Consider the following 15,233-nt stretch of genomic DNA (forward strand, 5'->3'; position numbering starts at 1 on the left):
ATTTTTGTACATTAAACCTTTATTTGCATGTCTTAGTGTTTTCTTATGATAGATTCAAAACTTTTTTTAGAAGTTTCAATTAAGTTTTATTTCTTTTATCTTGTATTTTTAAAAGTTGTATTGAGCATACTATAGTTGATTTATAAGGTTGTGTTAGTTTCAGGTGTAAGCAAAGTGAATCAGTGATATCCTCTGTTTGTTTTTAGATTCTTTTCTCGTATAGGCCATTAGAGAGTGCTGAGTTCCCTGTGCTGTACAGGAGGTCCTTATTAGTTAGTAGTGTGTATACCTCAATCCCAATCTCCCAATTTATCCCTCACCCCAAATTTTATTATTTTTAATTGAAATATAGTTGATTTATAATATCATGTTAGTTTCAGATATATAGCATAGTGATTTGATTTTTTTTTTTTTTGTAGATTGTATTCCATTAAAGGTTACTACAAGATATTGGGTATAATTTCCTGTGTTATACAGTAAATCCTTGTTACTTATCTGTTTTATGTACGGGCCTTTGTATCTAGGAAAGGGAAACTACAATAGGGAAGGCAAATGTATAGTGAGGATGGAAGAGCTCTTAAATAAGCCAGTACATGGATTAAGTAACAATCCAGAAAATTATAAAAGCCATCCTTTGCTTCTTTCTGACTCAGTGTTTTCCCGCTATAGGGTTTGGGCTGGAGGGAGAAGGAGTTGTGTTCGCTGCAGTGACCTGGCTCTACACTGCCTTCTTTCCCTGCCAGGCCGGCCTCTCCAGGTGAAGGCCGTGGTGCTCTGATGGAGCAGGTCCCTTCCCCCATCCCTCACCGCCTCCCCACAAACCAGGAAGCAGCCCACACTTGCCCATTCGGAAGCAGCCACATTTGCAGCATTTGCTCCTGACCCAAATCTTCTCTGCTTCCAGGAGATCGCTGCAGTCCCAGGGCAGTGGTGGCGTGAGGATGTCACGTGAAGGCCCAGAGCCTTTGAGTGGCCAGGGAGGCTGACCACTGGGAGGACGTCAGGAGACCTGGCTTCTATTTCTGGGTGGACTTCAGATTCCTGGGGTGACCTTGGGGAAGCCTGCCAGTCCTCCACAATCCCATTTTGACTCCTTGTGTCTGTGAAACAAACCTCTCCCGACCCCTGACCCCTCCAGTCCATGAAATAACAGAAAAACAAAAACCTAGGTCTGGTCAGTGGCCACCAGGGCATTTAGGAGCTGATGTGCAGAACTCTTGAGTGCCTGAGGAGAAAGCTGCTGTGTAAACACAATATATTATTAATAACATGTTAAAAAAAAAATGGCATCACACGCTCAGCTAATAATAGCTGCTTTCAGCTATGGGGGAGCTCTGACACACAGGCTTCCAGCAGTGTTGATGCAAGAGTGACTGGCTTCTGAATTTGAAACACATTTAAAAAAAGATGAAAATAGGTTTTTAAAACATTTGGAGCGTATTTATAGGTATATTTTTGAGGCAAATATGATAGATCTGTAAAATTCAACATGAATAAACAAATCATCAATTTCTTTGGATTTTTTTTTTTTCATTACATTTCGGAGTTATGTGTTAGGAGTCTCTTTCCTCTTCCCATCCCCAGTGGCAAGTGGTTGATGCCCCTTTAAACTCTATGGGGGGAAACTTACAAATCAGTCAGTGGTTAGGTAATCAGTTAATATAGGGAAGTGGCTCAGCTGGTAAAGAATCTGCCTTCAATGCAGGCCACCCACTTTCGATCCCTGGGTTGGGAAGATTTCCTGGAAAAGGAAATGGCAACCCACTCCAGTATTCTTGCCTGGAAAATTCCATGGACAGTGGAGCCTGACAGGTTATAGTCCATGGGGCCACAAAGAGTTGGACATGACTGAGCAACTAACACTTCATTTCAGGGAGTCAGACCTTCCTGGGTGGACCCCATTTGTGGCTCCGATCAGTTAATGATTATATATACTCTACAGATGCATTCAGGGGCACCTGCCAGGTGCTGCTATAGATATTGAGATATGAAGATATAGTTCTCACCCTTAAGCAACTTCTAGGTAGTTTTGATTGAAGATATATAAGCAAGATATTATGTAAGGAGACCACTGCATCTTTTATACCTGTCTCCTTAACAGAATACAGCAAAACCCAAATCCACTTTTTGTGCGTTATCAAGGTGTGCCCGTGTTGACTGGGAGAAAGATAGAGTCCTGCAGCACCACTGGCCCCTGTCAGGAAGCAGCTCAGACACTTGTTCCTGTCCCCTCTGAGGAATTTGGAGATGGAGGCTTCTTGAGGATGTTGTGATAAATGCTCTACAGAAGGTTTAGCACCCAAGTGGTGCCTCTCACTTGGGTTCTCTCATGCCTCAGTGAGAGAAGACCGATCAAATAACGGGTGCACTGCAGGTTTCTCAGGGAACATTAGACCCCTCCTTCCTCAGCAGCTGGGGGGGGGGTCCCTTCTGTTCAGAGAAGGATGGATTTCCCCCCATAGTGGAAGCTCGCTAAGGACAGGGCCTTCCCTTGAACTAGGCCTGGGACTCAGCCCTGAGAGATTATTCAGGGAACTGCCTGAGGAGCTTCATTTTTCTACTGAAGTATAGTTAATTTACAGTGTTGTGTTAGTTTCGGGTATACAGCACAGGGATTCTATTTTACGTGTGTGTGTGTGTGTTTGTATGTATGTGTGTGTGTGTGTGTATCTTCCCTGGTGGCTCAGATGGTAAAGAATCCTCCTGCAATGTGGGAGACCTGGGTTCGATCCCTGGGTCAGGAAGATCCCCTGGAGAAGGGAATGTCTACCCATTCCAGTATTCTTGCCTGGAGAATTCCATAGATAGAGGAGCCAGCTGGCTACAGTCCATGCGGTTGCAAAGAGTTGAACATAACTGAGTGACTAACACTTTCACTTTTTCATATATATGTATATACATACATATTGGAGATGGGGACGACAATCCACTCCAGTATTCTTCCCTGGAGAATCCCATGGACTCTAGAGAAGCCTGGCGGGTTACAGTCCGTGGGGGTCGCAAAGAGTCGGACACGACTGAGCGACTAACATTTCACTTCATATACACACATACATACACACATTCTTCTTCAGATTCTTTTCCCTTATAGGTTATTGCAAGATATTGAGTAGAGTTCCCTGTGCTGTACAGGAGAACCTTTCTGTTTATCCATTTTATATACAGTATAGCATGGGTGCTCAGTTATGTCCAACTCGACACAACCCCATGGACTATAGCCCGCCAGGCTCCTCTGTCCAAGAAAGACAATAGTGTGCGTATGTTAATCTCAAATCTCCTAGTTTATCCCTCCCCCACTCTTTCCCTTTGGTATCCATAAATTTGTTTTCTATGTCTGTGGGTCTATTTCTGTTTCTGAGAAGCAATTTAAAAAGCAAATACAGATGCCTGTATTCACCCCTAGAGATTCTGATAAGATTGACCCTGAGTGGCAGTCCCTGGGATACTGTTCCAAAAAATTCCTCAGTGGGGTGTAAAGTGTGAGGGCTAGAAAACCTAGTTGGAGATTAAATTTATCTGAAAGGGTGAAGCAGAGACAGCATGTGTGCTAGTCACTTGAGTGGAGGCCTGACTTTTAGGCTCTTTTCCTGAAATGGCACCTCTCACGGTCCTGTTTGCTAGCAGGTAGAAGTGGTTACTTCAAGTGCTGGGCACAGTGGGTCCATAGTCATCAGCCCTGTGGGATAGCTGGGCCTTGGGCCAGTTGCTTTGGGAGCTTTGATCCCCCAAGCCCTGGAATCCCTGTCCTGCCCTGGTGTCTGGTCACTAAAGGGCCCTCCAGGAAGCCGTCTCATTTCTGCATGATGCCCCTCTTGGCTGTGGTCCCCTCCAGCTTGATCACCCTGCCAGGACTGTGGTGACCAGCGCCAGGCACTCCACCTTCTGTAGTCTTCTTCATTTCTGCTGCTGTGTCCCTGGGTGCTTTTTGCCTGTAATCTCGACACACCCACACCCACCCACCCACCGACCCCCACACACCTACCTGTAATCTCTCCACACACATGCAAGCACACACACACACACCCCACCATCCCCCACCATCCCCTTGAGTGTATGTTTCCCCCCAGGCTCCTTATGAGGATGTATGGTGCCCAGGGTGGATCACCTGCCTGGTTTATAGGTCCAGGATTCTCTTTAGCTCAAGTCTGTACCAAGAGCCCCAGCCTGCTTATTACTTTTCCTTTGTTCTTTTGTGTTTCACCCCAGCCCACATTGATCGCTTCTTCCTGTGTTTTTGATGTTGTGATTTTACTTTTTGGCCTCATGCTAGAGCATGTGGGAATCTTAATTTCCTGACCAGGGATTGAACCCCCTGCATTGGAAAGTGGAGTCATAACCACTGGATTGCTGCTGAAGTACCTTCCTATCTGTGTTTTTGAGAGAATAAAACCTACTACTAATGTGTTGATAAGAAGCCTTTGGAGTGAACTCCATGCACCCTGTTTACCTCCTTATTTCTGACCCTTAGGTTTGGGAAAAGGTGTCTGTCTATAGGCTGGTTAGGATTCTAAGTAGGTGCCTCTTTGGGTCCTTCTATTAGTCTAGAACATGGTAATTAAAGCATGGGCAATGAAAAATGGTTTTATTTTGTAGCTTTGCAGGAGGGCTGAGAAGGCTGCTAGGTGATGGTGACCTCAGGTTGGGGCAGGAATGATGTAGGGCTTCTCGTACTGGTTTCTTTTCTATTTCTTTTCATTTTCATTTGGTATTTTGACCCTTGTATCTCTATCATCATTTCCTCAGGTTTACTTTCATTTTCTGTATTTTTCCCTCCTGTGAGTGTCTGGGTTGCCAGCTGGTGCATCCCAAGCCCCATAGTCATCCTCCCAGCTCCACCCCACTCCCCTGGCTGGGTGTCCTCTGACTTTTCCCGTGACCTCATTCCTAACTTGCTCTCACCTCTCCTATGCATGGTGTCTTGGTTGACTTCATCCTTCCTTTTCTCCTCTCATTTATTTTTTAAAAGAATTGCTTCATCCTGCCATGAACACTCTCTATTTTTTTTGCTTTTAATTTTATTTTGGAGTATAGTCAGTTAACAATGTTATGATAGTTTCAGGCAGACAGTGAAGGGACTCAGCAATGCATATATAGGTACCCATTCCCCACCTACCCCACCAAACTCCCCTACCATCCAGGCTGCCACATAAGATTGAGCAGAGTTCCCTATGCTATACAGTAGATATTTGTTGATCATCCATTTTAAATACAGCAGATGAACTCTCTTCTTTTGTCATTACTGAATCATTCCTCTTTTTATGTTTGAGAAAATCCAAAAGTGTCTGTCCTGTTCTATCAGCAAGAGACATCCAGGGTGTGTTTTTCTCTTCCATCATTTAAGCCAGGATTAATGGATTAATTTTTTATGCTCTGTGCATTATCTTATTTTATCTTCAGGTAGGAAATGTTACTCCCACTTGACAGATGAGGAAATAGAGGCTAAAAGAAGTTTGGTAGCTTGACCAAGATCAAGCAGCAGGTTAAATGGTAGAACCTGGAAAGTCTCACGTCAGAACCTCCACTCTTTGCTATTAAACTCTGTACTCCAGCTAGAGGAGGGGTGACATGCTGTGTTGCCAGGCAGGAGAAGGATTTCATGGCCTTGAAGATCCTTTCATACCAGCATTCGTGGGATGCTGTGAGGTCATATAGGATGGTGAGACCCTTTCACATGGGGTTGATTTTGATGATAAATCACTGAACTGTGTTCTAGAAATGATTCAGTATTAATTCTGATACTGTGGGTGGGCATGGTTGCAGTATGGCAAATTATGGTGGATCTAGGGCCTCGGGTTGTGTCATTGTCACTGCCATTGTGTAAAGTAGCCAGATGGAGTTCTCCCAGGTGATTCCCAATGTTCTGTTTCTTTGCAGAGCCTGTGTCATCTTGGGGGTGATATTCCTTCTGTCATCTGTGTGTATAGTGGTCAAAGCTATCCATGACCTCTCGACGAAGCTGCTCCCGGAAGTTGTAAGTTTCGTCTTTTTTCTAAAGTCTTTCCTGAGGGTACCAGCCTCTTGTATTACCTCTCACCCCAGACTTACTGGGGGAAGTTGGGCAGGTGGAGAGAAAATAAACAGTATCTTAGGAGTCCAGAAGACCTCATATTAGAATGTAAATGACTCGGCGGAGAAAAGCACTGGGCAAGACAAAAAGATAGTTGAGCTGGTGCATGTTCTGTGTCTTTTGACTACTTTTAATGTCTTTTATATTAAGAGAAACGAGGTGATTTTTATAGAGCAGTGATCCAACCTGTGTTGTTTGCATCTGTTCTGCATCCACTCAATGACTTATAGTAAGAATTATTTTTGCCCTTGCACCTCAATTCAGTACATAAATCTATTCACATTAGACTTTCTGACACAACTAACATTCAAATGCAGAAACTGGAGGACACAATTTCATATTAAAGTGTGTTTTCGCCTCATTTTCTTGGTGAGAGGCACCAGATTCTTTTTTTGTTTGTTTTTTTTTTTTTTTGCACTCTGATTCTATTTTTGCTCCACATCTTATGCATACTGGTAAAAAAAGACTTTTACAGTCTCCTGGAGGCTAATTTACCTATCAGGAGATGAAGATACTGCCATTACAATGATTCTCTCTACAAACTTACCTCAGAGATATGATGGGTTTAGTTCCTGACTGTCACCGTAAAGCAATTAATGCAATAAAGCAAATCACACATTTTTTTTGGTTTCCCAGTGCACATAGAAGTTATCTTAATACTATGTCTATTATATGTAGTCTGTTACGTGTTCAATGGCATTATATCTTAAAAAACAAAACCAATGTACATACCTTGATTTAAAAATACCTATTGCAAAGATAAGTGAGCTATCATCTGAGACTTCAGCAAGTCACAATCTGTTTGCAATGGTAACATCAAAGATCACTGACCACCGTAAGAAATGTAATAAAACGCGGGGGGAGGAGGGTAGTAAACTGGGCGATCAGGATTGACGTATATACATGAGTCTATATGAAATAGGTAACTAATATGGACCTGCTGTGTAGCACAGGGAACCCTACTCAATGCTCTGTAATGACCTATATGGGAAACGAATCTTTTAAAGAAGAAAGAGTGGCTATATGTATATATGTAACTGATTCTCTTTGCTGTACACCTGAAACTAACACAACATTGTAAATCAACTATCCTTCAATAAAAATGTTTTTAAAAGTTTGAAATATTTTGAGGATTAACAGAATGTGACACAGGGATAGAAGGTGAGCAAATGCTGTTGGAAAAAATGGTGCCAATAGACTTACTGGACACAGGGTTACCACAAACTTTCAATTTGTAAAAAAAAAAAATAATAATAATTATCTACAAAGTGAGGTGAAATGAGGTGCGCCTGTTTATAAGTTGAATAGTGATGTAATGCAAAATTACGGGCTCTTCTTTCAGGGTGTGACTTGGCTTGTGCTCGACTATGTGCACCATCTTATAAAAGGCCTAAGTTATGAGACCTTTAGTTTCACTTTTAGAAAAACACATGTTAGTCTTTTGGGGGTAATGTATTACATTTGTGTGTGTGTGTGTTTATGGGGAAGATGAAAATGGAGTGGGCATTACACTGTTTTTAGTAGAGCTGTTAAAGTGACTGTGTTAAGTTGTCCTGTGTACCTAATGCTCCCACCCCTCGCCAGCTTGAACCTGAGATTAGAGCCATTCCCTTGGTACCTCCTCAGGACCTTAACTGTTATTTATCATCGCAACTAACATCTCAGTGACACGGAGGAAAGATGGATAGCAGGGTAGTAGTGTACCTACCTATGGATTTCATCTTTTTCAGAAGAGCTGGCTCAAGCAAATAATCCCATGTCTTATACTCCATATGTTATATCTTATCTTACCTTGGTCTTCCTGGTTACCTTGAATCTGGACTTGTTCATCGTCTTCCTTCATCAGACTGACTATCATGTGTTCCATTCCACCAGAATCTGAAGCTTGAACAAAGGGAAAGTGAACATGTTGGTTTCCCAGTCGTGTCTGACTCTCTGCAGTCCTATGGACTGCAGCCTGCCAGGCTCCTCTGTCCATGGGATTCTCCCAGCAATAATACTGGAGGGGTAGCTATTCCCTTCTCCAGGGGATCTCCAGGGGTTTTAACTGGAAGCAGCCTTATATCTTATGGTACAAATATTCCTAAGAGAAGAAGCTCACCAAGTTAAAATCCACATCATTGCTAGGGTATCTCATGCCCAGCCTAGGTGAGATCAGAGAGGGTGAAGACCTCTGTGATTGAACCAAGACTGTCCCTGTCCTGGTAGGGTTCACACCAACTGTATGGTATTAGTCCCGGTGTGGGATTTAAAAATCATACCCGCTTATGGTCATCCTGTCAGAACTCTAAGGAAAGATGTAAAGTGGTCTGTTGTATTTGTTTGTTTTTTTAGACCTTTAGAGTTGTGGAGACTCTGGCATATTTATGTAACCAAATATTTGGGGAACCCTGGTTAGGAGCAGGTGATTAGTTTCCGGCAGACCAAATGCAGTCTGTGCCTCTTGGCGGCTCATAGTTGGTGGTGGTTGAAACCAGGGAGACTGGAGTTTAGGGTTTTGATATCCTAAATTTTACATCCAAGTTACACCTTCACCCTTGCCCTCATCTGCAGAACTGCCTTTTTTTAAAAAGATTATTTTATATGTACCATTTTAAAAGTCTTTACTGAATTTGTTACAGTATTACTTCTGTTTTATGTTTTGGTTTTTTGGCCATGATGTATGTAGGATCTTAGCTCCCCAACCAGGAATCGAACCTGCACCCACTGCATTGGAAGACAGTCTTAACCACTAGACCACTAGGGAAGTCCCCAGAATTACCTTTTGATGTATGATTTCCATCAGGTTGTTACATGGGTTTGTCTGAAGCAATGTTTTCCCTGCCCCAGGCCTGTTTCCCCAGCAGCTTTCTTTTTAATGTCATGGGCACAATTCTCAGAGTGCGAGTAATTTGTGAGAATGCGTGAGTTTTGAAAGAAAGCCATGCGGTTAGGAATCGCCCTCCTGTGAAGTTGGCTGGATCTGAGCCATGGTGTCGCCTGCTCCTCAGCAGCCTCATGCTGGAGGAGACAGGCCAGCCCATTCTCAGGGGACCCCCAAAAGGATTCCATAGTGTCTCCTGCAAGGGCCTCTTGGGCAGATGGCTTAAGTTTGCTCCGTCATGGCCTGCATGGGGTCTCATTGGATCATTGACGAAGCAGATTCCAAAAGAGCCTTCTCAGAAACTCTGCATGAACTGTGGTTCTAGAAGTTGGGGAGTGTGTGTGCCGCCGCAGATGCGGTGGCAATGGTTTGGTATTATGTCTGTGGCTGCTTTGACATGAGCATCATTGTGTTGCTGTTTTCACACCCACCACGCTCTAGAAGGGAAGGCAGGGACAGGTGGCACACTTCTCTCTTGTGGTGGCACCTGGGGGCTCTGACAGCAGAAGTGAGCTTCCTGAGGTCATCAGCTAGCTGGTGGCAGTACCTGGATTTGAACCCTTGTCTCCTCGTCTCAGGCTGTCTTGGCTCCTGATTCTGTGGGATTCCGTGGTCCCACTGTTCATTGGCTTTTCAAGTTTGAACCTTCTGTCTTATTTCTTCTCCTTTTTTTTTTTTTTTTACCCTCTCCATTTGTTTTTTGCTTTGCTTTTTCTTGTCCTCTCATATTCAGGCGGAGGTGCCCGGCTCCCAGCTGATTCCATCGCTGGCATTTTCTGGCTGCCACTGCTGCTCCCACCATGCGGGCCCCCTGCAATCTGTGCCACTGACCAGGGTGTGCTCCTGTTGCTTTGTCTGTTGAAAAGCATGCAGGCAAGTGTACCAAGAAGCCATGGAAAAGTAGAAGTAGGGAATGAGGGAATTCAGGGGTTACATGGAGTCACATGGAAAGAGGGCAGGGCATGGAGGCTGAGTGACTCCCCCCACCCCAGTACCCATGTGACCACTGCAAGCAAATTGCTCAATCTCTGACTCTGGGCTTTCGGATATGCCATATGGGGACAATACTTTCATCAGGGGTTTATGATAAAGATCAAGTGAGCCGTTTACTTAAAATAATCGATATTATTAACAGGAGACAGTGCTACTATGGTGGTGACTACTCTTAACATTCTGATTTTAAAGTTTCTGAACTGCTCATGGCCTGAGTTCCTTTCAGATGGGCCCCTGGATCTCTCTTTCCTGCCTCCTGGTCCCCCTCCCCCTGGCTGGATAGGACTGGTGTTTGTCTCTCTCTGGCTTCAGGCGGCCACAGCCAACTCTGGGCCCCTTCCTTTTGGGAACACCCAGCACACTGTGGGCAGGTTGTCCTCTAAGTCTTACTCACCACTCGTTGGCTGTGAGACTTCCGGCAAATTGTGTCTTCTCTCTGAGAGACAGTTTCCTTCTTTGTAAATGGGTGTCATGCCCCCTGCTCCACAACAAGCATTGTGAGAACTAAATGATGTGATGAATGCGGAATTGCTCCATCAACTGTCGTGTGCTTGGCGAAAGCCGAAGGTATTATGTCAGATCCCATGACCCAGGAAGTCTCATCCTTTCTCATGCACTTTCTCTCAGTGACCTGTTGAGTTGTACTAGCTCATTACACTTTTCTGTTTGTATACTGTGACTTGTTTACCTTGAGCTCTTGACAGTGTCTGGGCCTATCCTCCTCCATAAGTCACATGCACTAAAAGTGATAACAATTATAATTACAATGACGCATTGTTCCCAATTGGCAATGAATAATATATGGTCATATGCTGATAATAATAATTGCTGCCATATGAGTGCCTACTGATCCTTACTGTGCCTACTGTCTAGGCACTGGGGATTCAGAGTCAACTAGCACTAATGGTTAGTGTTTCTTCATTGCTCTGCAAAGGCCTTGACTTCTCCTAGGAGCTGGCATTTGCTCTCCAGCAAATGCTGGAGATGGTAAAGATGGCCCAAGAGGTGACAAGCTACTGAAGAACTTAAGGAAGTCTTCCCAGTAACTCCTGAATGCTAAACACCTCACAAAACCAAAAGCCTACAAATCCAAGAGTCACAGTCACTGTGAAGGAAGACCCTTGGGGGATGTTCTCGCCCGTGGACTTGCAAGTACAATCCTAATATATCCTTTACCAGAGTTATCGTTCTAGCTTTGTTCCTGAGAGTGAAATCCCATCCCATCTCCAGGAGCTCACAGTTGGGGAGAGACCCAGACAGCCTAAACATTTGATTTAGGTGATGAGGGCTGTAATAGAGACAGTCAAGCCTGCTATGGGGGAGGCATGTTGGGCCTCCACTGTGATCTGAAGGAAGAGTGGACACTGGGGAGACAGGCTGAGGTCCAGGGAGGAGAAGGCTCTTAGAGGCTGAGCAGCCACAGGGACCAAGGGATCTGTGTGAGCTTGCTTTCTTTTTCTTAGGCGTTTGTTTCCTGTTTGTTTCCAGTGTGTCTGGAGGAAAGAATAGAGAACGGAAAGTGGAGAAGGAAGAAAGGAAAAATAACTCTGTTGTGGGTCAGGAGTGGTTGCTCGGCATCGCTTTGATTCTTCCTCGAGTCGCAGGGTTGCTTTCAAACCTCCCCTTGTTTTCGCTCAGCTAAGTTCTTGCCTGAGATTCCATCCCACCCACCAGAACAAAGGAGCTTCTGCCAAGAGGAGGGAGCCCCCCTCACAACTGTGTTCTTTCAGGCAACCAGTCGTGAGCCCTGTTTCATTTCCAGGCCTCGTGGGACACGAAGGTGGCTCACAGTGCGGGGTGGCTGCCTGCTTTCTGGGCACATCTCTTCCCTCAGTGTTGCTATATGCCCCTCACGCAGAGGCCTGGCTGGCTTTGCAGAGCTGGGGGTGGTCAGTGGTGTCCTTGCACAGGCCCCCGATGGGATTTCACTCTCAGGAACAAAGCTAGAGTGATAACTCTGGTAAAGGATATATTAGGATTGTACTTGCAAGTCCACGGGCGAGAACATCCCCCAAGGGTCTTCCTTCACAGTGACTGTGACTCTTGGATTTGTAGGCTTTTGGTTTTGTGAGGTGTTTAGCATTCAGGAGTTACTGGGAAAACTTCCTTAAGTTCTTCAGTAGCTTGTCACTTCTTGGTCCATCTTTACCAGGTGGAGAGGATGGAACCAGCTTAGCCTGCCCCCTCCCCATACCCGTTTGTCTCCTCCCCTTCCTCCTTCCCTCTCACCCAGGGCCTCTCGCTTCCCCTCTGAGCTCCCACCTTGTCTACTTCTTTGGAAATGGCGCCTCTGCACTCACTCCTCCTGGAACCCTCAGTCACTGCCTGCCTGACTCCTCCTCCTCCTTAGGCAGATCCCTTCAAGTCCTTCCACCCCCTTCTAGCCCCTGTTGCTCTCACAGATGCTCTGTCTGAAGACACTCATCCCTTCCTTCCCATTCCTCTTGTCCCTTCAGCTTCAAACTCAGCCTCCCCTCAGCCTTCCCAGCAGTCTTTCAAATCCATTCTGTATGACCTCCCTTGGGAGGTAGGAGATGGTTAACAGGGCGACATGAGAGAGGATGGAGGGGTCAGGAGTGAAGGCTTGGGCCCAGGTGAGCAGGCTCACAGACATGCTGCCTACCCAGTCAGCTTGTCCGCCTCAAGTCTTCTGGAGCAAGTGCCTCATCCATGGGAGTAAGTTTCTTGAGGATCTTGTACTGAGTGAGTACTCTGAGGCATGTCACCTTGTGGTTAAAGATGTGGGAGAGAATTCCCTGATGATTCAGTGCCCTAGATGAGTCACAAGCTGGAATCAAGATTGCTGGGAGAAATATCAGCAACCTCAGATATGAAGATGATACCGCTCTAATGGCAGAAAGTGAAGAGAAACTAAAGAGCCTCTTGATGAGGGTGAAAGAGGAGAGTGAACAAGCCGGCTTAAAATTCAGTATTCCAAAACCTAAGATTATGGCATCCAGTCCCATCACTTCATGGCAAATAGATGGGGAAACAGTAGAAATAGTGACCTTTTATTTTCTTGGGCTCCAAAATCACTGCAGATGGTGACTGCAGCCATGAAATTAAAAGACGCCTGCTCCTTGGAAGAAAAGCTGTGACAAAACTAGACAGCATATTAAAAAGCAGAGACATCACTTTGCTGACAAAGGTCCGTAGGAAAAAAAAACAAACTATGGGTTTTTTCCCAGTAGTCATGTAAGAATGTGAGAGTTGGACCATGAAGAAGGCTGAGCACTGAAGAATTGTTGCTTTTGAATTGTGGTGCTGGAGAAGACTCTTGAAAGCCCCTTGGACTGCAAGGAGGTGAAACCAGTCAACCCTAAAGGAAATCAACCCTGAATATTCACTGGAAGGACTGAAGCTGAAGCTACAATACTTTGGCCACTGGATGTGAAAAGCCAAATCATTGGAAAAGGCCCTGATACTGGGAAAGACTGAAGGCAAAAGGAGAAGAGGGATAGTTAGATAGCAGAAGATGAGATAGTTAGCATGACTGATTCAATGGACATGAATCTGAACAAGCTCTATGAGATTGTGAAGGATTGGCAAGCCTGGCATGCTGCAGTCCATGGGCTCCCAGAGAGTCTGAACAAGACTTAGTGACTGAACAGCAGCAACAACCTCTGCTGTAGAGGTCATGGGTTTGATCCCTGGTCGGGGAAGTAAGATCCTGCATGCTTGCGGTGCAGCAAAAAAAAAAAAAAAAAAAAAGTGGACGCTGAGGTCAGGGAGACAGAGCCCAACTCTGCCTCTTCGTAACCAGAGAAAGATGGGGCAGGAGTCCCAGCCTTCTATGCCTCAGTCTCTTTTTTGTAAAATGGAAATAGTAATAGCAGTCTTCTTGCGAAGCTTGCTAAGAAAGAAAATAAAACAATATAGATGATGCATTTAGCAAATAATTGTTGAGTGGATGTTGACTAATACTATGGTTGTTGGACCAGAGAAGAAGTTTCTGAGGAAGTTGGTGGACCTTCTGATGCCTTTAATTCTAGAAGCTTAGTCTGTATTGAACCATCCAGGAAATGCATTCAGGGATCCTATTTTCAGCACAGATTGGGTAATGGTGTAGGCACCTTCTTGTACAATAACCTATAATTCCTGGATCTGCTATGAGCAATAGGTTCATGTTCCTGTATGACATGCTGTCAAGCATAACTCTGAATTTAATTTTGGAGTTGTATTGACTCCCAAATACTTTAAAAACAGACACATGTACACAGTCAAGGTCCTCACCATCCATCCAACCTTCCAACATCACCCCAGCACTGCACAGAGAAAGTCAGAAAATTCCTGCTGTTATATCATCAATGGTATCCCACTCTTACTACTTTAGACAGAATTATTCCATCACCTCAGCAAGATTGACCTCTTCATTTATTCTAGAGCCACAGCCCACAAGTTTCTAAACAGAAGAGAACTGAGCTCTGATGAAAGTGAGTTATATTGGCTGGAGTGATCTCATGGAGAATCAGTTCAGTTCAACCGTGAACTTCCAGATGTGCAAGTTGGTTTTAGAAAAGGCAGAGGAACCAGAGATCAAATTGCCAACATCTGCTGGATCATGGAAAAAGCAAGAGAGTTCCAGAAAAACATCTATTTCTGCTTTATTGACTATGCCAAAGCCTTTGACTGTGTGGATCACAATAAACCGTGGAGAATTCTGAAAGAGATAGGAATACCAGACCACCTGACCTGCCTTTTGAGAAACCTATATGCAGGTCAGGAAGCAACAGTAAGAACTGGACATGGAACAACAGACTGGTTCCAAATAGGAAAAGGAGTATGTCAAGGCTGTATATTGTCACCCTGCTTATTTAACTTATATGCAGAGTACATGATAAGAAACGCTGGACTGGAGGAAGCAGAAGCTGGAATCAAGATTGCAGGGAGAAATATCAATAACCTCAGATATGCAGATGACACCACCCTTATGGCAGAAAGTGAAGAGGAACTAAAAAGCCTCTTGATGAAAGTGAAAGTGGAGAGTGAAAAAGTTGGCTTAAAGTTCAACATTCAGAAAATGAAGATCATGGCATCTGGTCCCATCACTTCATGGGAAATAGATGGAGAAACAGTGGAAACAGTGTCAGACTTTATTTTTTGGGGGGGCTCCAAAATCACTGCAGATGGTGATTGCAGCCATGAAATTAAAAGACGCTTACTCCTTGGAAGGAAAGTTATGACCAACCTAGATAGCATATTGAAAAGCAGAGACATTACTTTGCCAACAAAGCTCCGTCTAGTCAAGGCTATGGTTTTTCCTGTGGTCATGTATGGATGTGAGAGTTGGACTGTGAAGAAAGCTGAGTG

The 15,233-nt window shown here is 44.5% G+C and overlaps 1 protein-coding gene across 3 annotated transcripts in view; it reads left to right on the forward strand.

The window, feature by feature from the left end:
- Positions 1–15,233, forward strand: part of TMEM163 (transmembrane protein 163) — a 331,871-nt gene that overhangs the window by 279,605 nt on the left and 37,033 nt on the right. For all 3 annotated transcript variants that reach the window (XM_061439558.1, XM_061439555.1, XM_061439557.1), the window contains one exon: positions 5,875–5,971. In XM_061439558.1, the coding sequence (XP_061295542.1) occupies positions 5,875–5,971 (97 nt within the window). The remainder of the gene's footprint in view (positions 1–5,874; positions 5,972–15,233) is intronic.

This window comes from Bos javanicus, chromosome 2, assembly GCF_032452875.1.
Source record: "Bos javanicus breed banteng chromosome 2, ARS-OSU_banteng_1.0, whole genome shotgun sequence".
NCBI lineage: Eukaryota > Metazoa > Chordata > Mammalia > Artiodactyla > Bovidae > Bos > Bos javanicus.